The sequence below is a fragment of the Rhinopithecus bieti genome, unplaced genomic scaffold (assembly GCF_001698545.2).
Source record: "Rhinopithecus bieti isolate Rb0 unplaced genomic scaffold, ASM169854v2 scaffold_36425, whole genome shotgun sequence".
Taxonomy (NCBI): domain Eukaryota; kingdom Metazoa; phylum Chordata; class Mammalia; order Primates; family Cercopithecidae; genus Rhinopithecus; species Rhinopithecus bieti.
Genome location: NW_016815183.1, coordinates 57,537 through 82,779, shown reverse-complemented (window position 1 = coordinate 82,779; position 25,243 = coordinate 57,537). Strand labels below are relative to the sequence as shown.

Below are 25,243 nucleotides of genomic sequence, written 5' to 3'. Positions count from 1 at the left end.
ACCCACCCACTCACCTATCTGTTCATCCATTTATCCATCCATCCTGTCACTCATCCACCCCCCCATCCACTCACCCTTTCATCCATCTATGCATCCATCCATCCATCCACCCACTCACCTATCTGTTCATCCATTTATCCATCCATCCCCTCACTCATCCACCCACCCATCCACCCACCCTTTCATCCATCTATGCATCCATCCATCCATCCATCCATCCACCCACCCACCATCCATCCACCAATACATCCATCTATCCATCCATCAAACCATCCATCCACCCATGCGCTCAGCCACACTTTCATCCACTCATCCATCCATCCATTCACCCATCCATGTACACATCTACTTATCCATCTCTCCATGCATCCATCCACCCATCCACCCATTCAACTATGTATCTGTTCATCCATTTTTTCATGCATCCAGTCACCCATCCACTCACCCATCCACTTGCCTTCCATCTATACACCCACCTGTCCATTGATTCATCCATCTACCCACCCATCCCTATCTGTGTCTGTCTATTTCTATCATCATCTATATAATTCTCTCTAACATTACTGTCTATGTATCTATGTATGTATGTATGTATCTATCTCTATCTATCCTCCAGATACCTCCACTTAAAACCCAGCATGACAAGGTTCACTGTAGCCTGTCTTTCCAAACCTGTAACTCACTTCTTTGACAGTGAGAGACTTGGTTTGCCATTATCCAAAATATCATTGCATGTTTGCTCAATTCTAAAATATTCCCATTCCCCATGTTCAGAATTACAAACCCAGACTTCTTGAAACGTCGAAGCTACTGAAGTCTGAGCAACCTTCTAAGCAAAGATAGACATACTTCTTTAGAGTTGGTCCATTACTGTTATTTTATTTTATTTTAGTTTATTTTGATACAGAGTCTTGCTGTGTCGCCCAGGCTGGAGTGCAGTGACACGATCTTGGTTCACTACAACTTCTGCCTCCTGGGTTCAAGCCATTCTCCTGCCTCAGCCTCCTGGGTAGCTGGGATTACAGGCGCCTGCCACCATGCCCAGCTCATTTTTTGTGTTTTTAATAGAGACGGGGTTTCACCATGTTGGCCAGGCTGGTCTTGAACTCCTGACCTCAGGTGATCCACCCACCTCGGCCTCCCAAAATGTTAAGATTACAGACATGAGCCACCGCGCCCAGCCGGTCCATTTCTGAAGTTGGTGTGTGTGGTGTTTTGAAAAAGACAGTCAGGTGGATCGATGGGGACACTTTCCGATGCCACCTTAGGTATCCACAGGGGATGTGTCACTGGATACATGATTGATGCTCGTATCTGTGCATGGCACTAGTGGGCAAAGATTACCTTTTGCAAAAACAAACAAAAGCAGCTGGGCACAGTGGCTCATGCCACTGTGGTCAGGAGATCGAGACCATCCTGGCTAACACAGTGAAACCCCGTCTGTACTAAAAACACAAAAAACTAGCCAGGTGTGGTGGCGGGCACCTGTAGTCCCAGCTACTCAGCAGGCTGAGGCAGGAGAATGGTGTGAACCTGGGAGGCGGAGGTTGCAGTGAGCTGAGATCACACCACTGCACTCCAGCCTGGGCGACAGAATGAGACTCTGTCTCGAAAAAAAAAAAAAAAAAAAAAGCAACTATAATTGTACCCTTGTTGACTTGTCTCTGGGGTTTTTGCAAAGGGTAAGGTCCACCCACTAGTGGCTTGCACAGATATGAGCATCAATCATGTATCCAAGGACACATCTTCTGTGGATATGTAAGGTGGCATTGTCTCTTCTGGACCAGCCTTTATGTATTCTGCAGCTCTTGCTCAAGGAATTAACGGGTAACCCATGCATACAAACCTTGGTTTTCTCTGTCCTTTGACTTTTATTTATTATTTTTTGAGACGGAATCTAGCTCTGTCACCCAGGCTGGAGTGCAGTGGTGCAATCTCGGCTCACTGCAACCTTCTCCCAGGTTCAAGCGATTCTTCTGCCTCAGCCTCCCAAGTAGCTGGGATTACAGGCACCCACCACCACACACGGCTAATTTTTGTAGTTTTAGTAGAGACAGTGTTTCACCATGTTGGCCAGGGCTGGTCTTAAACGCATGACCTCAGGTGATCCACCTGCCCCAGCCTTCCAAAGTGTTGGCATTACAGGCATGAGCCACCGCACCCAGGCAGACCTCTGTTCTTTTATTATTTATTTATTTATTTATTTTTGAGATGGAGTCTTACTCTGTCACCCAGGCTTGAGTACAATGGCACAATCTCGGCTCACTGCAACCTCCACCTCCCGGGTTCAAGTGATTCTCCTGCCTCAGCCTCCCGAGTAGCTGGGATTACAGGTGCCCACCACCATGCCCGGCTAACATTTTGTATTTTTAGTGGAGATGGGGTTTCTCCATGTTGGCCAGGATGGCCTCAATCTCCTGACCTCATGATCCATCTGCCTCGGCCTCCCAAAGTGCTGGGATGACAGAGGTGAGCCACTGCGCCTGGCCAGATCTCTGTCCTTTTAAACCAGCATCTGCTTCTTAGGACGAAAGTGCTAGCTTCATGCTGTAAGTTTCTAGCTCTTTGTAGAGTTGCCTCGCCGGGCACGGTGGCTCACGCCTGTAATCCCAGCCCTTTGGGATTCAGGAGATCCAGACCATCCTGTTCAATATGATGAAACCCCGTCTCTACTAAAAATGCAAAAAATTAGCTGGGCATGGTGGCGGGCACCTGTCATCCCAGCTACTCGGGAGGCTGAGGCAGGAGAATCGCTTGAACCCTGAGGTGAAGGTTGCAGTGAGCCGAGATCGCGGCACTGGACTCCAGCCTGGGCGACAGAGAGAGACTCCATCTCAAAAACAACAATAAATTAAAAAATAAAATAAAAGTAAAATAGAGTTGCCTGACAGTGAACTTCCTGCATCTCTGTGTCTAGGAGAAGGCGTCAAGATTCAGATCATCTACTTTAATTTAGAAACGGTGCAGGTGACATGGAATGCCAGCCATTACCCCAGGAGCAATCTGACTTTCCACTACACGTAAGTGGCCCCACCCTGGAAAGCAAACCCCACAGCCTCTGGGGCTCAAAATAGCTCTTCTGAGCCGTCAGCGATTGGGAATCGCTCGAGAACGAAAGTGTGAAGCGTCACACTCGGCAAGCCAGAATGTTTGTTCTGTGAAACCCTCAGCCCTCACCACAACCACAAGCTCATTGTCCCAGACCTTCTTGCCAAGGGATGGCTGACTCACGCGCAAAATCACCGACATTCTTTTTGTTTTTGTTTGTTTTTGAGTCGGAGCCTCGCTCTGTCACCCAGGCTGGAGTGCCGTGGCGTGATCTTGGCTCACTGCAACCTCCGCTTCCCGGGTTCAAGCGATCCTCCTGCCTCAGCCTCCTGAGCAGCTGGGATGACAGGCACCTGCCACCACACCCGGCTAATTTTTGTATTTTTAGTACAGACGGTGTTTCGCCGTGTCGGCTGGGCTGGTTTCAATCTCCTGACTTCATGGGATCCACCCACCTCGGCCTTCCAAAGTGCTGGGATGACAGGCGTGAGTCACGACGCGAGATTAAGAAAGAGATTTGTTCACCTAGGGCTGTGGGTGAACTTGAAATCTTATCTGCTAGGCAGCCAGGGAAGGAAAGATTGTGTCTGAAACATGTCACAGCCTTACCCAGGGCTGCGTCCAACCCTGTGTCTCCCTGATGTGACTTTATTCTTATTTTTACCTTGGCTTAGTTACACACCCAGAAGTATGCGTGCGAACGTTGGAGGAAGGGTTTTTCCAATACATTTAGTCATGGGTGCTTGATTCTTCAGTTTGATAGCAAAACCGATAAACGGGAAAGTGTCCAGAACAGGGAAATTTTAAAATGAAGTTACTTGGAAAGTAAGACTCACGCTGGGAGTAAGTTACTTGGAAAGTAAGACTCACACTCAGGCTGGGAGGCCGAGGTGGGCGGATCACCTGAGGTCAGGAGTTCAAGACCAGCCTGGCCGATATGAGGAGACGCTGTCTCTGCTGAAAATACGAAAATTAACTGGGCGTGCTGGCAGGTGCCAGTAATCCCAGCAACTTGCGAGGCTGAGACGGGAGAATCGCTTGAACCCTGGAGGCAGTGGTTGCGGTGAGCTGAGATCGCGTCACTGCACTCCAGCCTGGGTGACAGAGGGAGATTTCATCTCAAAAACAAACAAAAAAAAACAGTTCCTGAGCCAGGAATTCCCCCCGGACATTGTTGACAAGGAATAAGCCACTTGGTTTCATGCTGGGTGACATTTTGTTTTCCCTGTGCAGAAAAACCAGACTGATATATGATCTTGGCACATTCTTTTATTTTTTTGAGATGGAGTCTCACTCTGTCACCCAGGCTGGAGTGCAGTGGCGCGATCTCAGCTCTCTGCAACCTCCGCCTCCCAGGTTCTAGCGATTCTCCTGGCTCAGCCTCCCCAGTAGCTGGGACTACAGGCACCTGCCACCTCGCCCGGCTACTTTGTTTGTATTCTTAGAGATGGGGTTTCCCCCATATTGGCCAGGCTGGTCTCGAACTCCTGACCTCGTGATCTGCCCGCCTCGGCCTCTCAAAGTGCTGGGATTACAGGTGTGAGCTACTGTGCCCAGCCATTCTTTTACCATAAAGACCCTCCTGAAAGCAGGAGTTTCCTAAGGTGCCATAACAAAGCACCATACGCTAAGCAGTTAAGATCCACAGTTATTCTCCTAGTTCTGGAGGCTAGAAGTCCAAAATCAAGGACAGAACTCTCCTCCCTTCACAGGCTCTAGGGGAGGATCCCTCCTGCCTCTCCCAGCTCCTGGGGTCTCCAGGCGTCCCTGGGCTTGTGGCTGCATCACTCCAGTCTCTGCCTCCGTCTCCACGTGGCCGTCTCCTCTGTGTCTGTGTCTCCTCTTCTGTCTCTTAGAAGGACACCTGTCATTGCATTTAGAGCTCATCCTACTCCAGGGTGATCTCATGTCAAGATACTCAACTGAATGACACCTGCAGAGACCTTCTTTCTAAATGAGATTCTATTCACAAGTCTACGGGTTAGGACATAGACGATCTTTTGGACGTCACCATCCCAATCCATTGCAATTGTGTTTGGTTCTTTCTGGAGCCTCTAGGGGAGGCTCCTTCCTGCCTTTGTCAGCTGCTGGGGGCTCCAGGCATCCCTGGGCTTGTGGCCGCATCACTCCAGTCTCTGCCTCCGTCTGCACGTGGCCTTCTCCTCTGTGTCTGTGTCTCCTCTTCTGTCTCTTAGAAAGACACCTATGACAGCATTTTGCATGTAAGGACCATCTGCTTCAGGACAAGGTAATCTCCAGATTGACCTTAATTACATCTGCAAAGACCTCTGTGTCTCCTCTTCTCTTAGGACACCTGTCATTGGATTTAGGACCCAGCCTCATCCAGGAGGATCTCATCTCTAGATCCTTTACTTAATTGCATCTGCAAAGCGCCTATTGCTGAATAAGGCCTTATTCCAGGTCTGGGCATTAGGACACGGACAGATCTTTCTGAGGGACACAGATCAATCCACTACAGCTGTATCCCGTTGCCTCCAGAGGCTCAAGGGGAGGATCCTTCCTGCCTCTTCCAGCTCCTGGGGGCTCCAGGTGTCCCTGGGCTTGTGGCTGCATCACTCCAGTCTCTGCCTCCATCTCCACGTGGCCTTCTCCTGTGTGTCTGTGTCTCCTCTTCTGTCTCCTAGAAGGACACCTGCCATTGCATTTAAGACCCCCCCCTCCCCAATCCAGGATGATCTCATCTGACACTCCTTCACTTAATCGAACTGCAAAGACCCTATTGCTGAATAAGGCCTTATTCCAGGTCTGGGCATTAGGACATCGGCAGATCTTTCTGACGGACACATATTAATCCACTGCAGCTGTATCCCGTTGCCTCCAGAGGCTCAAGGGGAGGATCCTTCCTGCCTCTTCCAGCTCCTGGGGGCTCCAGGTGTCCCTGGGCTTGTGGCCGCATCACTCCAGTCTCTGCCTCCATCTCCACGTGGCCTTCGCCTGTGTGTCTGTGCCTCCTCTTCTGTCTCTTAGAAGAATATTTTTCACTGTATTTCTTTGCTATCTCATAAAAATATTCTAATTGGATTGAGGGCTCACATTAATCCAGGAGGATTTTTAAATTTTTTTTTCTTTTGAGGCAGAGTCTTTCTCTGCCGCCCAGGCTGGAGTGCAGTGGCGTGATCTTAGCTTGCTGCAACCTCTGCACCGTGCCGGAGGCCATGGTGAGAATGCAACCTGAAGGAACGGCCATTAGATTTGTTAAATGCTGTTTTAAGAAATGTCCAGGCTGGGCGTCGTGGCTCACGCCTGTCATCCCAGCATTTTGAGAGGCTGAGGCAGGAGGATCACCTGAGGTCAGGAGTTGGAGACCAGCCTGGTCAACACGGCGAAATCCCGTCTCTACTAAAAACACAAAAATTAGCTGGGCTTGGTGGTGGGCGCCTGTAATCCCAGCTACTCAGGAGGCAGAGGCAGGAGAATCGCTTGAACCCGGGAGGCAGACATTGCAGTGAGCCGAGATTGCGCCACTACACTCCAGCCTCAAGGACAGAGCAAGACACTGTCCAAAAGGAACAAAAAAAAAAAAAAAAAAAAAAAAAGTCAGCGTGCTAGCTCACACCTGTAATCCCAGAACTTTGGGAGGCCGAGGCGGGTGGGTCACCTGAGGTCAGGAGTTCAAGACCAGCCTGGGCAACATGGTGAAACCCCGTCTCTACTAAAAACACAAAAATTAGCCAGGCGTGGTGGCAGGCACCTGTAATCCCAGCTACTCAGGAGGCTGAGACAGGAGAATCTCTTGAACCTGAGAGGTGGAGGTTGCAGTGAGCTGACATTGCGCCACTGTGCTCCAGCCTGGCGACAGGGTGAGGCTCTGTCTCCAAAAAAAAAAAAAAAAAAAAGCCTGGCGTGGTAGCTCATACCTCTAATCCCAGCACTTTGGGAGGCCAAGGTGTGTGGATCACCTGAGGTCAGGGAGACCAGCCTGGCTAACACGGTGAAACCGTGTCTCCAGTAAAACTACCAAAATTACCTGGGCATGGTGGCGGTTGCCTGTAATCCCAGCTACTCAGGAGGCTGAGACAGGAGAATGGCTTGAACCCAGGAGGCGGAGGTTGCAGTGAGTTGAGATTTTGCACCATTGCACTCCAGCCTGGGCGGCAAGAGCAAGACCCCATCTCTAAATAAATAAATGAATAAATAAAGCACTGTTGCTAAATGGTCATTTTAAACCCCAGATTGAATCCAGATGAGGCCTATGACCAGTGCACCATCTACATTCTCCAGGAAGGTCACACTTCGGGGTGCCTCCTAGACGCAGAGCAGCAAGACGATATTCTCTATTTCTCCATCAGGAACGGGACGCACCCCGTTTTCACCGCCAGTCGCTGGATCTATTATTACCGTAAGTATTGTAAAGCCAGCTCACCACGCTTGTCGGTACTTCCTTCACCTTATTACCCCAAGGGCTGAAAACCAAGCTCCTGCAAACCGCGGGATCCATGATGACCGTTAACTCTTGAAAAGCAAGCTCCGCACGCTTTTCAGTACTTCCTTCAGCTTATTACCATAAGTACTGAAAAGCTCGTGCAAATCGCCGGATTCATGATTACCGTAGCTATTGAAAAGCAAGCTCCGCACACTTTTCAGTACTTCCTTCAGCTTATTGCCATAAGTACTGAAAAGCTCGTGCAAATCGCCGGATTCATGATTACCGTAGCTATTGAAAAGCAAGCCACGCTTTTCAGTACTCCCTTCAGCTTATTACCGTAAGTAATGAAAAGCAAGTTCATGCCAGTAGCGGGATCAATGATTACCGTAACAATTGAAAAGCAAGCTCAGCACCCTTATCAGTACTTTAAATTCACGCAAATCGCCGGATCCATGATGACCGTAGCTATTGAAAAGCAAGCTCACCACGCTTTTCAGTAGTTCCTTCAGCTTATTACCGTAAGTAAGGAAAGGCAAGTTCATGCCAGTCACAAGTTCACGCGGGATCAATGGTTACCGTAACAATTGAAAAGCCAGCTCAGCCCACTTTTCAGTACTTCTTTCAGCTGATTACCCTAAGTACTGAAAAGCCATCTCATGATAGTCGCTGGATCAATGACTACCGTAACTACTGAAAAGCAAGCTCAGCATACTTTTCAGTACTTCCTTCAGCTGATTACCGTAAGTACTGAAAAGCTCATGAAAATCGCCGGATCCATGATGACCGTAGCTATTGAAAAGCAAGCTCACCATGCTTTTCAGTACTTCCTTCAGCTGATTACCCTAAGTACTGAAAAGCCATCTCATGATAGTCGCTGGATCAATGATTACCGTAACGATTGAAAAGCACGCCCAGCCTACTTTTTAGTACTTCCTTCAGCTGATTACCATAAGTACTGACAAGCAAGCTCAGACAAGCCACTGGATTAGTGATTACTGTAGCTATTGAAAAGCAAGCTCACCATGCTTTTCAGTACTTCCCTCAGCTTATTACCATAAGTACTGAAAAGCAAGCTCATGGACCATTGGCCACTGGAGCCCAGTGCCCAGTTCCTGACTCCAAGTGAGGAGAAACCGGCCTTCTAGAAAGTTCCCTCTTACACACACACTGGTCGGGGATGAACCTGCCTCCAGTGGGGAGACCACATGACTATGATTTAAGGGAATTAATTAAAGCTTCGGCACGGTGGCTCACCCCTGTAATCCCAGCACTGTGGGAGGCCAAGGCGGGCGGAGCACTTGAGGTCTGGAGTTCGAGACCAGCCTCACCAATATGGTGAAACCCTGTCTCTATTAAAAATAAAAAATAAACAAAATTAGCCGGGCGTGGTGGCGCACGCCTGTAATCCCAGCTATCCGGGAGGCTGAGGCAGGGCAATTGCCTGAACCTGGGAGACAGAGGCTGCAGTGAGCCAAGATCACACCACTGCACTCCAGCCTGGCCGATTTATAAATTCATTGTTGAAAAATACATAAGACCGGGTGTGGTGGCTCACGCTTTTCATCCCAGTACTTTGGGAGGCCGAGGCAGGAGGATCACCTGAGGTGGGGAGTTCGAGACCAGCCTGACCAACATGGAGAAATCCCGTCTCTACTAAAAATACAAAACTAGCCGGGCGTGGTGGCGGGCACCTGTAGTCCCAGCTACTCAGGAAGCTGAGGCAGGAGAATCGCTTGAACCCGGGAGGCGGAGGTTGTAGTGAGTTGAGATCCAGCCACTGCACTCCAGCTTGGGCAACAAGAGGGAAACTTCATCTCAAATAAATAAATAAATAAAATAAGGGAATTAGAGATGCTGCCCTCTGGTGCCCTGCCTACACACACACACACACAGACACACACACACACAGGGAGCAGGAAATACTCTCTCACCATCATCCCACTCACTGGATTTTTTATCTTTTTTTTTTTTTTTTGAGAGAGAGGGTTTTGCTCTGTCGCCCAGGCTGGAGTGCAGTGATGCAATCACAGCTCACTGCAGCCTCCACCTCCTGGGCTCAAGCGATCCTCCCGCCTCAGCCTCCAGAGTAGCTCAGACCACAGACACACACCACCAAGCCTGGCAAACGTTCCCATGTTTTGTAGACCTGGGGTCTCACCATATTGCCCAGGCTGATCTCGAACTTCTGGGCTCAAGAGATCCTCCTGCCTTGGCCTCCCAAATTTCTGGGATGACAGGCATGAGCCACTGCACCTGGCAGGTTTCCTTATGTGCGCGGAGAACTGGCTGTAGGGAAACCCTCTTTCCAAAATGTTTCTTCTTTATCCCAGAATTCTGGAAGGCTGTGGCTCTTTTTTCCTTTTTTATTTTTTAGAGGTGGGGGAAACAGATCTGTTTCAGAATCCCGTGAGAACTGCGAACTCTTTATTCGTGAAATTACTCATAGATACTGGATGTGTCTCCTGGGTTATAATAGGTTACCACAAACGGGAGGTTTAAAACAACAGAAACTTATTCTCTCCCAGTGAGATGGACGTGTCTGTGAGCCGCATTCCCTCCGGAGGCTCTAGGGGAGGGTCCTTCCTGCCTCTCCCAGCTCCTGGGAACTCCAGGCGTCCCTGGGCTTGTGGCCGCATCACTCCAGTCTCTGCCTCCGTCTCCACGTGGCCTTCTCTGTGTCTGTGTCTCCTCTGTCTCTGAGAAGGACACCTATTGTTGCATTTAGAATGCTTCGTTCTCCGGTATGACCTCATCTTAACTAACTAAATGCACCTACAAGGATCCCCTCCCCCCCCACTTTGTTTTGAGATGGAGCCTCGCTCTGTTGCCAGGCTGGAGTGCAGTGGCGCGATCTCGGCTCAATGCAACCTCCACCTCCCAAGTTCAAGCAATTCTTCTGCCTCAGCCTACCGAGTAGCTGGGACTACAGGCGTGTGCCACCACGCCTGGCTAATTTTTTATATTTTTTTTAGTAGAGACGGGGTTTCAGCCATATAGGCCAGGCTGGTCTCAAACTCCTGACCTTGTGATCCACCCACCTTGGCCTCCCAAACTGCTGAGATTACAGGCGTGAGCCACTGTGTCCAGCCAGATGGAATTTTTTTTTTTTTTTTTTTTGGATAGAGTTTCGCTCTTGTGGCCCAGGCTGGGTGCAATAGCATGATCTCGGCTCACGGCAACCTCTGCTTCTGGGGTTAAAGCGATTCTCCTGCCTCAGCCTGCCGAGTAGCTGGGATTACAGGCATGTACCACCACGCCCGGCTAGTTTTGTATTTTTAGCAGAGACAGGGTTGCTCCATGTTGGTCAGTCTGGTCTCGAACTCCTGACCTCAGGTGATCCACCTGCCTCAGCCTCCCAAAGGATCCTATTTTTAAATACAGTCTCATTCAGAGTTTCTGGGGAGTTGGGATTTTAACATGTATTTTTGTGGGGGACATAATTTAGCCTGTAACAGACACACAGGACATTTTCCACAGAATTTTAGAGAGTTCCTTCACAAACCTACAGGTTCTCAGAGCTCTGGTGGAAGCTTCTTCTGTAAAAGTAATGAAGACAGGTGAACCCCAAGCCCCACAAGATATTCAGGGAAGGGAGGGGTACACGCTAGAGAAAGGGGATGAAGTAAGCCTGTCACAGTCAGCTCAGAGAGGAGGGATATCACTGTCTGCAACATGAAGGTTCTGTTATTTCTTCTCAGTAAAGCCCGGTTCGCCGAAGCAGGTGAGCTTTTCGTGGCATCAGGACGCAGTGACGGTGACGTGCTCTGACCTGTCCTACAGGGGTCTCCTCTATGAGGTTCAGTACCGGAGCCCCTTCGACACGGAGTGGCAGGTGAGCCGGGCGGCCGTGACTCAGGGCGATGGTGGCTGAGCGTCCCCCAGGTGCGGGCTGTGGGATTCGCTGTTCAGTCAGACCCCCGGGTCCCCTCTGTCTACACCTGCCTGAATTCCACTCTGCTGTTTCTTCCTGAGAGAGCTCTAGTCCAGCTCGCATTTCTCTCTGTGTCTCTGAGGGGTCTCCAGAGAAAGATAACTAATAATATGTCTGTCTGTCTGTCTGTCTATCTATGTATCTATCTATCTATCTATGTATGTATCTATCTATCTATCTATCTATCTATCTATCTATCTATCTATCTATCTATCTGTCTATCTATCTATCTATCTATCTATCTATCTATCTATCTATCTATGTGTCTATCTGTCTATCTATCTATCTATCTATCTATCTATCTATGATCTGTCTATCTCTATATCATTCTCCCTTTCAATTTATCTATCTATCCATATCATTCTATTATATCTCTCTCTATCTCTTTCAATCTATCATCTATGTATGTATGTATGTATGTATGTATCTACCTATCTCATTCTATTTTATCTGACTCTATATCTATCTATCTATCTATCTATCTATGTATCTATCTATCTATCTATCTATCATCTATTTATCTCTCTATCATCTATCTATCGTCTATCTATGTATCATCTATCAAGTCTATCATCTCTCTGTTTTATCTATTTATCTATCATTTCTTTATCTACCTCTAGTCATACCTCTATCTCTACATATCTGTCTCTCTACACACACACACAGACACACACAGACACACAAACACAGGCACACAGACACACACACAGACACACACAGAAACACAGACACGCACACACACAGACACACACAGAAACACAGACACACACACACAGAGACACACACAGACACACAGACACGCATACATAGGCGCAGACGCAGACACACACACAGACACACACAGACAGACACACACAGAGTCATGTGCTGCCTGAGGACCTTTTGGTCATCAGCAGACAGCATGTATCACGGTAGTCCTCTGTGATTATCACGGCTGTCCTGTGCGGCTGTCCCAATTAGTTTCTTCTATACCCTATTTTTCCTGTTCCTTTTCTATGTTTAGATACGTTTAGATACACAAATACTTGCGTTAGGTTTGCCTACCGTATTCAGTACAGCAACGTGCTGTACAGGTGCATAGCCCAGGAACAATGTGCTATACAGCCTAGGTGTGCAACGGGCTAGACCAGCGAGGTGTGTCTCAATAAACTCTACAATATTCTCACAATGGAGAAGTCACCTCACAAAGCATTTCTCAGAACATGTCCCATCGTTAAGCAATGCATGACTGTATATCTACATATATGTGTGTGTACATACTTTTAGTAGAAATGGAGTTTCACCATGTTGGTCAGGCTGGTCTCGAACTCCTGACCTAGTGATCCACCTGCTTCGGCCTCCCAAAGTGCTGGGATTACAGGCGTGAGCCACCGCGCCCGGCCTAATGAAATCTTTAAGAGTCATCCAAGGGTGGTTGAAAGAATATTTAGTCATAACAGCAGTGCCTACAACCAAATACAAAAATTAGCCGGGCGTGGTGGCAGGTGCCTGTAATCCCAGCTACTCTGGAAGCTGAGGCAGGAGAATCGCTTGAACTCGGGAGGCGAAGTTTGCGGTAAGCTGAGATCATTGCTGAATCTGTAGTTGTCGTAGTTGGAATAAAAGTCTGCAGAGAGGGAGGACGCAAACAACAGAGTGAAAACATGTGGGAGTAGGAACCTTGTGCAAATCCCAGGGGGTGTACAATGAAAGGTCCCAGTGAGAGGCGAAGCCAGCTGGACTTCTGGGTTGGGTGAGGACTTGGAGAACTTTTCTGTCTTACAAGAGGTTTGTAAAATGCACCAATCACTACTCTGTAAAAACGCACCAGTCGGTGCTCTGTGACTAGCTGGAGGTTTGTAAAATGCGCCAATCAGTGCTCCATAAAAATGCACCAATCAGCGCTCTGTGGCTAGGTAGAGTTTTGTAAAATGCACAAATCACTGCTCTGTAAAAATGCACCAATCAGCGCTCTGCGGCTAGCTAGAGGGTTGTAAAATGTGCCAATCAGCACTCCGTAAAAACACACCAATCAGCACTCTGCAGCTAGCTAGAGGTTTGTAGAATGCACCAATCAGCAGGACATGGGCGGGGACAAATAAGGGAATTAAAAACTGGCCACCCCAGCCAGCAGCGGCAACCCATCTGGGTCCCCTTCCACACTGTGGAAGATTTGTTCTTTCCGTCTTCACGATAAATTTTCAGTCTTCACAATAAATTCTCGCTCTTCACAATAAATCTTGCTGCCCACTGTTCGGGTCCGTGCCACCTTTAAGAGCTGTAACCCTCACTGAGAGGTCCACGGCTCCATTCTTTTGTTTTTTTGAGACAGAGTTTCGCTCTTGTTGCCCAGGCTGGAGTGCAGTGGTACAAACTTGGCTCACTGCAACCTCTGCCTCCCGGGTTCAAGCCATTCTGGTGCCTACGCCTCCCAGGTAGTTGGGATTACAGGCATGCGCCACCACGCCCGGCTAATTTTTTTTTTTTTTGAGGCGGAGTCTCGCTCTGTCGCCCAGGCTGGAGTGCAGTGGCCGGATCTCAGCTCACTGCAAGCTCCACCTCCCGGGTTCACGCCATTCTCCTGCCTCAGCCTCCCGAGTAGCTGGGACGACAGGCGCCCGCCATCTCGCCCGGCTAGTTTTTTGTAGTTTTTAGTAGAGACGGGGTTTCACCGTGTTAGCAGGATGGTCTCGATCTCCTGACCTCGTGATCCGCCCGTCTCGGCCTCCCAAAGTGCTGGGATTACAGGCTTGAGCCACCGCGCCCGGCCTGCCCAGCTAATTTTTGTATTTTTAGTAGAGACCGGCTTTCTCCATGTTGGTCAGGCTGGTCTCGAACTTGCGACCTCAGCTGATCTGCCCACCTTGACCTCCCAAAGTGCTGGGATGACAGGCGTGAGCCACCATGTCCGGCCTTGCAGCTTCATTCGTGAAGTCAGCGAGACCATGAACCCACCGGAAGGAAAACTCCAGACTCAGGTTACATCACTAATCATTGTGTGTGTGTGTGTGTGTATGTGTGTGTGTGTGTCTGTTTCTCCAGTCCAAACAGGAAAATACCTGCAATGTCACCATAGAAGACTTGGATGCTGAGAAGTGTTACGCTTTCCGGGCCCGGGTGAAGGCCATGGAGGATGTATATGGGCCAGACACGTACCCGAGTGACTGGTCAGAGGTGACGTGCTGGCAGAGAGGCGAGACTCGGGGTAATGTTTGTTACGCAGCAGTGCCGCCTAACCTTGTCACCGGACTGGAGTAGCCATAGCCACCGACACTGTCCTGCCTTCTTGGGAGGTGGGAGGGAGGGTGTGTTTGAGCAGAGCATGTGTCTGAGCAAGCTCAGTCTTCTCCAATCTTCCAGGGCTCCATCTGAAAGCAACAAGCAATTCCGCTCCTTGCTTCGCTCCCTACCTGCTTTCACTCGGGCTAGTTTTCCTTCTTTTGTTTTTTTTTTGAGACGGAGTCTCGCTCTGTCGCCCAGGCTGGAGTGCAGTGGCCGGATCTCAGCTCACTGCAAGCTCCGCCTCCCGGGTTCACACCATTCTCCTGCCTCCCCTCCCGAGTAGCTGGGACTACAGGCGCCCGCCACCTCGCCCGGCTAGTTTTTTGTACTTTTAGTAGAGACAGGGTTTCACCATGTTAGCCAGGATGGTCTCGATCGCCTGACCTCGTGATCCGCCCGTCTCAGCCTCCCAAAGTGCTGGGATTACAGGCTTGAGCCACCGCACCTGGCCCTTGTTTGTTTGTTTTTTTGAGACAGAGTCTCAGTCTGTTGCCCAGGCTGGAGTGCAGTGGCGCGATCTCAGCTCACTGCAACCTCCGCCTCCTGGGTTCATCCCGTTCCCTGCCTCAGCCTCCCGAGTAGCTGGGATGACAGGCACGCACCACCAAGCACAGCTAATTTTTGTATTTTTAGTAGGGACAGGGTTGCTTCATATTGGCCAGGCTGGTGTCAAACTCCTGACCTTGTGATCTGCCCGCCTCAGCCTCCCAAAGTGCTGGGATTAAAGGTGTGAGCCACCACGCCCAGCCTTCAATGTATCTTTTCAGGGGGCATAATTTCAGGCGTACAGCCACCAACAGCCAAAAGCAAGCTCTCCTATGCTGTAAAGACCCCCAGCAACCACAAGCCTCCAAAGGCTGCATGTGGAACCTGCCCTTCCTTCCTGGAAGTGTCTCTTTCCAGCATATTTTCCGTAGGAATCAAAATTTGTTGACACTAACATTCATTTAAAAAAAAAATTAAGGCCCGTCTCTACTAAAAATACAAAAATTAGCCCGGTGTGCTGGTGGACGCCTGTAGTCCCAGCTACTGAGGAGGCTGAGGCAGGAGAATCACTGTATTAAATATACCAGACTGGGTTGGGCCCAGGGGTTCAAGCCTGTGATCCCAGCACTGTGGGAGGCCGAGGCGGGCAGATCACCTGAGGTCAGGAGTTCGAGACCAGCCTGGCCAACATGGAGAAACCCCGTCTCTACTAAAAAATACAAAAAATTAGCCGGGCATGGTGGCGGGTGCCTGTCATCCGAGCTACTCGGGAGGCAGAGGCAGGAGAATCGCTTGAATCCGGGAGGTGGAGGTTGCAGTGAGCCGAGATCGCGCCGCTGCACTCCAGCCTGGGCGACAGAGTGAGATTCTGTCTCAAAAAAAAAGAAAAAAAAAAAAAGTAAGTAAAAGATTTGCTGACACTCATATTTGCAAAAACAAAACAAAGCAAACCAAAAACAAAAGAACAAATAACGAAGAAGAAAAAAAACATGAAACGATGAGGAGGGTGGTTGGGGTTGAGCTGTACCATCATGTTGAAAACATACAGTAGCCTTTTCGTGTCGTTTCAGATTCGTGCCCACAGACACCCACGCCTCCCAAACCAAAGCTGTCCAAATTTATTTTAGTTTCCAGCCTGGCCATCCTTCTGATGGTATCTCTTCTCCTTCTGTCTTTATGGAAATTATGGAGGTAAGGAGGACACCTGCCACGCATGGGTGGAGGGTTTTCCTTCCAGAATATGTGTGAAGTGGGGGAAAAGATGAGTAGCCTGACAGAATCATTTCGCTGGGCTTCAGTTTCCATACAATGTCCACTTTTCTGACAGTGCATTACAAGAAATTTCAGAGGGGCCGGGCACGGTGGCTGCCACCTGTAATCCCAGCACTTTGGGAGGCTGAGGCAGGCAGATCACAAGGTCACGAGTTTGAGACCAGCCTGGCCAATATGGTGAAATCCTGTCTCTACTAAGAATACAAAAATTCGGGCCGCGCGCAGTGGTTCATGCCCGTGATCCCAGCACTTTGGGAGGCTGAGGCAGGTGAATCACGAGGTCAAGAGATCGAGACCATCCTGGCCACCAGCGTGGCCAACATGGTGAAACCCCGTCTGTAATAAAAACACAACAATTAGCCAGGCGTGCTGACGTGCACCTGTCATCCCAGCTACTCGGGAGGCTGAGGCAGGAGAATCGCTTGAACCCGGGGGGCGGAAGTTGCAGTGAGCCGAGATTGCACCACTGCACTCCAGCCGGGGTGACAGAGCAAGACTTTATTTTAAAACAAAACAAAACAAAAAAAACAAAAACAAAAAAAAATTAGTTCGGCTAGGTGCAGTGGCTCACGCCTGGAATCCCAGTACTTTAGGAGGCCGAGGCGGGCGGATCACCTGAGGTCAGGAGTCCGAGACTAGCCTGGCCAACATGGCAAAACCCCCACCTCTACTAAAAATATAAAAATTAGCCGGGTGCAGTAGCACACGCCTGTATTCCCAGCTACTCCGGAGGCTGAGGCAGGAGAATCGCTTGAACCCAGGAGGTGGAGATTGCAGTGAGCTGAGATCGCACCATTATATTCCAGCCTGGGCGACAAGAGTAAAACTCGATCTGAAAGAAAAAAAACACAAAATGGGGCCGGGCATGGTAGCGTGCACTTGTAGCCCCAGCTACTTGGGAGGCTGAGGTGGAAGGACGGCTTGAGCCTGGGAGTTTAAGGCTGTAGTGAGCTGCGACTGCACCACTGCACTCCAGCCTGGGTGACAGAGCGAGATTCCGTCTCTCAGAAAGAAAAGAAGCCCAGGTAAGCTGATGAGGGCAGCAAGAAGAATTGTACAAGGTCTAATATTGTGGTTGCTCCAGCTGTGACTGAATTTTCAGCTTTGAATCCAGTTAGAGATCTAGCCGAGACAATATTCTTTCAGACCACAGAGAGAGCTTTTCAAAGATGTGGAGGTTGAGTCACTTTCTTATTTATTTATGTGTATATTTATTTTGAGACGGAGTCTCACTCTGTCACTCAGGCTGGAGTGCAGGGGCGTGATCTCGGCTCACCGCAACCTCCGCCTCCCGGGTTCAAGCAATTCTCCTGCCTCAGCCTCTTGAGTAGCTGGGACTAAAGGTGTGTGCCACCACGCCTGGCTAATTTTTGTATTTTTAGTAGAGACGGGGTTTCACCATGTTGGCCAGGCTGGTCTTGAACACCTGACCTCAGGAGATCTGTCTGCCTTGGCCTCCCAAAGTGCTGGGATGACAGGCATGAGCCACTGCACCTGGCCAACCTCCTCTTCTTACAAAGACCTCAGCCCTGTTGAAACAGATCCTCCCTAGTGACCTCATTTTACCATCATCACCTTTTTAGAGACCCCCTACCCCATTTCCAAATATACTTTCATTGTGAGGTTGAGGATTAGAATTTCAACATAGGAATTTTCAAGAGTGACGGTCTCATTTCAGCCCGTCTCATCAACAAGGTGCAAATCATCACGTATTTAATGCAAATCCGTTGTGTGCATAGGACGTGGCTCACTGTCCATCACACCGTATTCCTGGTGGGAACTTTTATATTTTTAAGACAGTCTTGCTCTGTCACCCAGGCTGGAGTGTAAGGTGCGATCTCGGCTCACTGCAACCTCCACCTCCCGGGTTCAAGCGATTCTCCTGTCTCAGCCTCCCGAGTAGCTGGGACTACAGGCATGTGCCACCACACTCGGTTAATTTTTGTATTTTTTGCATTTTTTTTTTTAAGATGGAGTCTCGCTCTGTCACCCAGGCTGGAGTGCAGTGGCGCAATCTCGACTCACTGCAACCTCTACCTCCCGGGTTCAAGCGATTCTTCTGCCTCAGCCTCCCGAGTAGCTGGGACTACAGGCGTCCGCCACCACACCCAGTTAATTTTTGTATATTTTTTTAAGACAGAGTCTGGCTCTGTCGCCCAGGCTGGAGTGCAGTGGCGCGATCTCGGCTCACTGCAACCTCCGCCTCCCGGGTTCAAGCGATTCTCCTGCCTCAGCCTCCCAAGGAGCTGGGGAGTTGAGTCATTTATTTATTTATTTTTTTATGGTATGTATTTATTTTAAGACAGAGTCTTGCTCTGTCACCCAGGCTGGAGTGCTGTGGCCGGATCTCAGCTCACTGCAACCTCCGCCTCCCCGGTTCAAGCAATTCTCCTGCCTCAGCCTCCCGAGTAGCTGGGACTACAGGCGCCCCGGCTCATTTTTTTCTTGTATTTTCACTAGAGATGGGGTTTCACCATGTTGGCCAGGCTGGTCTCGATCTCTTGACCTCAGGTGATCCGCCCGCCTCGGCCTCCCAAACTGCTGGGATGACAGGCATGAGCCACCGCGCCTGGCCTCCTGGTGGGAACTTTGTGAGGACCCCAGAGGCAGGGTCCCTGGGGAGGGTGAGGAGACACATGTATCCACGTGGAAGGCTGTTCTTCCCAGCCCTGCTTGGGGGACTGTGGCTGACCTGACCACATTCTCCGTCTCTGTTTCAGAGTGAAGAAGTTTCTGATGCCCAGCGTGCCAGACCCGAAATCCACCTTCCCTGGGCTCTTTGAGATACACCAAGGGAACTTCCAGGTATCTGCCCTCTCCTTGTGTCTCCTCTCCTCGCCACTAAGCGGGTGCACCGTGCCTGCACTCATTCTCCCTCAGCGACCCTTTTAGAGAACAGTATTTAGGGCCAGGCGAGGTGGCTCACGTCTGTCATCCCAGCACTTTGGGAGGCCGAGGCGGGTGGATCGCTTCAGGTCAGGAGTTCGAGACCAGTCTGGTCACTGCGGTGAAACCCCCCGTCTCTACTAAAACCACAAGAATTAGCCGGGCGTGGTAGTGCACGCCTGTAATCCCAGCTACTCTGGAGGCTGGGGCAGGAGAATCGCTTGAACCGTGGAGGCGGAGGTTGCGGTGAGCTGAGATTGTGCCATTGCACTCCAGCCTGGGTGACAGAGCCGGAGTCTGTCAAGAAAAAAAAAAAAAAGGAAGGAAGGAAGGAAGGGAAGGAGGGAGGGAGGGAGGAAAGGGGAGAGAGAAAGGAAGGAAGGAAGGAAGGAAGGAGAAGGAAGGAATAGAAGGAGAAGAAGGAAAGAAAGAAAAGAAAATGAAGAGAGAAAGAAAAGAAAGAAAGGAAAGAAGAAATAAACGGGGCATGATCTCTGCTCACTGCAATCTCTGTCTCCCGCCGTCAAGCGATTCTCCTGCCCCAGCCTCCTGGGTAGCTGGGATGACAGGCACCTGCCACCACACCCGGCTTATTTTTGTATTTTTAGTACAGACGAGTTTTCACCATGTTGTCCAGGCTGGTCTCAAACTCAAGTCCACCCACCTCGGCCTCCCAAAGTGCTGGGATGACAGGCATGAGGCACTGTGCCTGGCCTGTGTCTTGATTTTAATGCTGCTTGGTTGTGCCTGAATTTCAAAGAGAACAGGGTATAATGAAGCATGTCCAACTCTGACTTCTCATTATGTCTCAAACTAGGTTTTAAGATAACTTTGGAATCACCTTGACTGAGTGGAGAGTCCATCAGTCTGTTGGAGGGCTTAGAGTTTTATTTTTGGGGGCCGGGCGCGGTGGCTCACGCCTTTGGTCCCAGCACTTTGGGAGGCCGAGGCGGGCGGATCACCTGAGCTTGGGAGTTTGAGAGCAGCCTGACCAACATGGAGAAACCCTGTCTCTACTGAAAATACAAAATTAGCCGGGTGTGGTGGTGGATGCCTGTCATCGCAGCGACTCAGGAGGCTGAGGCAGGAGAATGGATTAGAGCCGGGCAGGTGGAGGTTGCGGTGAGCCGAGATCATGTCATTGCGCTCCAGCCTGGGCAACGAGAGTGAAATTCGTTCTCAAAAAAAACAAAAGAAGAATTTTATTTTTGGTTCAGAAGGGTATCCGTTTCAGAGCCCCTGCACATCCCAGACAAGAGCTTTGGAGGGGACTTAGACCTCCCGGACGAGAGGGCTTTTCCTGTTCCACTGGGAATGGCGTTTGCGGGGGAGGCTGCCCAGTGCCGGGGAGGGATGTCTGTGTTGGGTACCCTGTGGACACTGTCTGTGGTATATCTGTTGTGTTCGAGCTAGAATGTTTCCTCCTGGTAGGAGTGGATCACAGACACCCAGAACGTGGCCCACCTCCCCAAGATGACAGGTGCAGAGCCAGAAAGTGGCCCTGAGGACTCCCTGGTGGTCCAGTTGGCCAAGACGGAAGCCGACGCACCCAGGACGCTGGAGCCACAGACCGAGGAGAAAGAGGCTGCTGGGGGATCCCTCCAGCTTCCCCACCAGCCGCCCCTGCCAGGCGGTGATGTGGTCACTCTTGGGGGCTTTACCTTTGTGATGAACGACAGCTCGTATGTGGCCTTATGATGGACAGACGACTGTCAACGTCAACGTCAGGCTCCACGTTGACGTTTCAAGACCGGGGGGAAGGTCCCGGGGACTCCACACCACCATGGACGGGGATGGTCCCCTCCAGTGACGGTAGGGCTAGGAGCCTCTGAAGACCCAGCTTCGCTGCCTAAGGAAGGCACTCTTACGCTCAGTTTCCCCCACGTGGGTCTCTCTGTTCAAAGGCTTGATGGCGGATGGGAGCCGATGGCTGGAGGAGATGGTCTCCCAGTTGCCTTTTGTGCCTGAACGTTGCGACATGAACCCCAAGGCAGGACGTCCAAAATGCTGTAAGACCGTCTTCCGCACTCTGTGAACCCCCAGTTCTGTCCATATTCCATGTCCATCGGACTGGATTCTCTGAGGATTTTTTGTTTGTTTGTTTGGAGACGGAGTCTCACTCTGTCGCCCAGGCTGGAGTGCAGTGGTGCGATCTCGGCTCGCTGCCACCTCTGCCCCCCGAGTTCAAGTGATTCTCCCGCCTCAGCCTCCTGGGTACCTGGCATTACAGGTGCCCACCACCAGTCTCGGCTAATTTTTGTATATTTAGTAGAGATGGGGTTTCACCATGTTGGCCAGGCTGGTCTCGAACTCCTGACCTCAGGCGATCCACCCGCCTTGAACTCCCAGAGTGCTGGGATAACGGGCGTGAGCCACCACGCCCGGCTTTTTTGTTTTGTTTTGTTTTTTTTTTGAGACAGAGTCTCACTCTGTTGCCCAGGCTGCAGTGCAGTGACAGAGTTTTGGCTCACTGCAACCTCCGCCTCCCGGGTTCACGCAATGCTCCTGCTTTAGCCTCCTGAGTAGCTGAGACTACAGTCATGCACCACTGCACCTGGCTAATTTTTGCATGTTTAGTAGAGACGGGGTTTCACCACGTTGACCAGGCTGGTCTCGAACTCCTGACCTCAGGTGATCCCCCCGCCACAGCCTCCCAAAGTGCTGGGATTACAGGCGTGAGCCACCTGATCCGGCTTTCAGAGGATTTTCTTATTTTTTTTTTCAACAATAAAGCATTTCATTTTTTTTGTTTTTTTTTTGAGACGGAGTCTGCCTGTGTCGCCCGGGCTGGAGTGCAGTGGCCGGATCTCAGCTCACTGCAAGCTCCGCCTCCCGGGTTCACGCCATTCTCCTGCCTCAGCCTCCCGAGTAGCTGGGACTACAGGCGCCGCCACCTCGCCCGGCTAGTTTTTTGTATTTTTAGTAGAGACAGGGTTTCACCGTGTTAGCCAGGATGGTCTCAAACTCCCGGCCTCATGATCTGCCCGCCTCGGCCTCCCAAAGTGCTGGGATGACAGGCTTGAGGCACCGCACCCGGCCCGCGTTTCATCTTGACTTATTCTGTTACACTCTACTGAGTGAAGACAAGAGAGAAAAGCTGAAATTAAAAGCATTTTCCCGTGTTTCTTTCTTCAACGTTTATTTCAGGGCTGGGTACATGTGCAGGTTTGTTACATGGACGCATTGCGTGACGCTGAGGTTTGCGGTATGAAGGATCTGGTTACCCTGATAATGAACATAGTATGCAACAGTGAGTTTTTCTTTTTTCTTTTTTTTTTTCTTTTGAGATGGAGTTTCCCTCCTGTCACCCAGGCTGGAGTGCAGTGGCGCGATCTCGGCTCACTGCAACCTCCACCTCCCGGGTTCACGTGATTCTCCTGCCTCAGCCTCCCGAGTAGCTGGGATGACAGGCACCACAACCAGCTCATTTTTGTATTTTTAGTGGAGACAGGGTTTCGTCCTATTGGTCAGGCTGCTCTTGAACTCCTGACCTGGTGATCCACCTGCATCGGCCTCCCAAAGCGCTGGGATTACAGGTGTGAGTCACCGCACCCGGCCTAATAGTAAGTTTTTCAACCCTTGCCCCCTCTCCCTACCCCATCTGGTAGTACCTAGGATTTTTTGTTCTCATCTCTATGTACCAAATGTTTTGCTTCTATTTTTTTTTTTTTGCAACGGAGTCTCGCTCTGTCGCCTACGCTGGAGTGCAGTGGCACGATCTCAGCTCACTGCAAGCTCCACCTCGCGGGTTCAAGCGATTCTCCTGCCTCAGCCTCCCGAGTAGCTGGGATTACAGGCACCTGCCACCAGGCCTGGCTAAAATTTTTGTATTTTTAGTAGAGACGGGGGTTTCACCGTGTTAGCCAGGATGGTCTCGATCTCCTGACCTCGTGATCCGCCCGTCTCGGCCTCCCAAGTGCTGGGATGACAGGCGTGAGCTACCGTGCCTGGCCAGCAATCTTATAGTATATATGTATGTATATATAGACACTAATCATTGATAGCAATCTTATAGTGTGTGTATATACACACACACTAATAGTGCATAGCAATGTTACAGACTGTGTGTGTGTGTGTATACACATACATATACATACGAGCTGCTGCGCCCGTCCTGTACTTCTTTTTTGATTTTTGAGACCGAGTCTCACTGTCGCCCAGGCTGGAGTGCAGTCGCGCGATCTCAGCTCACTGCAAGCTCCGCCTCCCTAAAATGTGTAAAACCAAGTTGTGGCCAGACACGGTGGCTCACGCCTGTTATCCCAGCACTTTGGGAGGCTGAGGCGGGTGGATCATTTGAGGTCAGGAGTTCAAGACCAGCCTGGCCAACATGGTGAAACCTGGCCTCTACTAAAAAAGTGCAAAAATTAGCCAGGCGTGGTGGCGCGTGCCTGTCATCCCAGCTACTCAGGAGGCTGAGGCAGGAGAATTGCTTGAACCAGGATCCGGGAGGCAGAGGTGGCAGTTTGAGCCGAGATCGTGTCACTGCACTCCAGCCTGGGCAACAGAGCGAGACTCCGAACCACCCCTCCCACCCTCAAAAGGAAAAAAAAAAAACAAAAAACAAACAAACAAAAAACAAGCTATGTCCCCACCTGTCTCAGATTTTCCAGGTTTACGCATTGTTGGAAATGAAGTTTTTGGTGTCACACACAAAAAAGAATTAACACAGGAACAAATGATCTGTCTCAGCAAGATGAGCTTTCCTTTGTGTGTGCAGTTCAACAGCTGTCCAGCCACAAGAGCACACCGAACAGAGGAGACAGAGTTATTTATAACCTGAGGCATCTATCCTGCTGCTGTGTCCACTTTCCATCGACTGGAATACGACGTCACATTTTACACTTTACCCAATTGGCTATTAGTTTAAGACTGTATTTTTATTATTTTATTTTATTTTTTTGAGACAGAGTCTCGCTCTGTGGTCCAGGCTGGAGTGCAGTGGTGCGATCCCAGCTCACCGCAAGCTCCGCCTCCTGGGTTCACGCCTTTCTCCTGCCTCAAGTTTAAAACTTTTTTAATTGGGTAAGGGGAACAGAACAAAGAAAGAAAAAGAAGTTGCTCAGGGATTGTTAAGGAAACGTCGGCAAATAAGAAATGGCAGGTCGAATGGGCTGGGGCTTGCCTAGTTCTGTCCAGGTGTGCTGGAGCAAGCTAGGACAGCTGATTTGGATTCTATATATATATATACACACACACACTAATAGTGGATAGCAATCCTAGTGTATATATGTATAGATCTGTATACACACACTAATGGTGAATAGCAATCTTATAGTGTGTGTGTGTGTATATATATGCCTCAGCATCCCAAAGTGCTAGGATGACAGGCGTGAGCCACCGTATCCGGCTTTCAGAGGATTTTCTTTTTTTTTTTTTTAAACAAAGAATAAAGCATTTCGTCTTTTTTTTTTATATATGTATACACACTAATAGTGGATAGCAATCTTACAGTGTATGTGCATAGGTATAGATACACACTAATAATGGATAGCAATGTTATAGTGTGTATATATATGTGTATATATATACACACACACACAAATAGTGGATAGCAATCTTATAGTGTGTGTGTGTATATATATACACACTAATAGTGGATAGCAATCTTATAGTGTGTGTGTATATATATGCTAATAGTGGATAGCAATCTTATAGTGTACATACATATATTATACACTCATAGCAGATAGCAATCTTGTAGTGATATATATATATATACACACATTAATAGTGGACAGCAATCTTATAGAGTATATATATATATATATATACACCCACGCTAATAGTGGATAGCAATCTTATAGTATGTGTGTGTATATGTATACAGACTAATAGTGGATAGCAATCTTATAGTGTACATACATATATTATACACTAATAGCGGATAGCAATCTTGTAGTGATATATATATATATACACACACTAATAGTGGACAGCAATCTTATAGAGTATATATATATATATATATA

General features: G+C 49.5%; 1 protein-coding gene across 1 annotated transcript in view; it reads left to right on the top strand.

Moving 5' to 3' along the window:
- The window catches only part of CRLF2 (cytokine receptor like factor 2), a gene marked incomplete at its 5' end in the record, with an annotated part of 51,749 nt that extends 30,465 nt beyond the window's left edge, over positions 1-21,284 (top strand). The window contains 7 exons of the mRNA XM_017853033.1: positions 2,918-3,020; positions 7,242-7,408; positions 11,134-11,267; positions 14,388-14,550; positions 16,184-16,304; positions 19,106-19,190; positions 20,703-21,284. Of these exons, the coding sequence (XP_017708522.1) occupies positions 2,918-3,020; positions 7,242-7,408; positions 11,134-11,267; positions 14,388-14,550; positions 16,184-16,304; positions 19,106-19,190; positions 20,703-20,969 (1,040 nt within the window). The remainder of the gene's footprint in view (positions 1-2,917; positions 3,021-7,241; positions 7,409-11,133; positions 11,268-14,387; positions 14,551-16,183; positions 16,305-19,105; positions 19,191-20,702) is intronic.
- Positions 21,285-25,243: the final 3,959 nt, after the last annotated feature.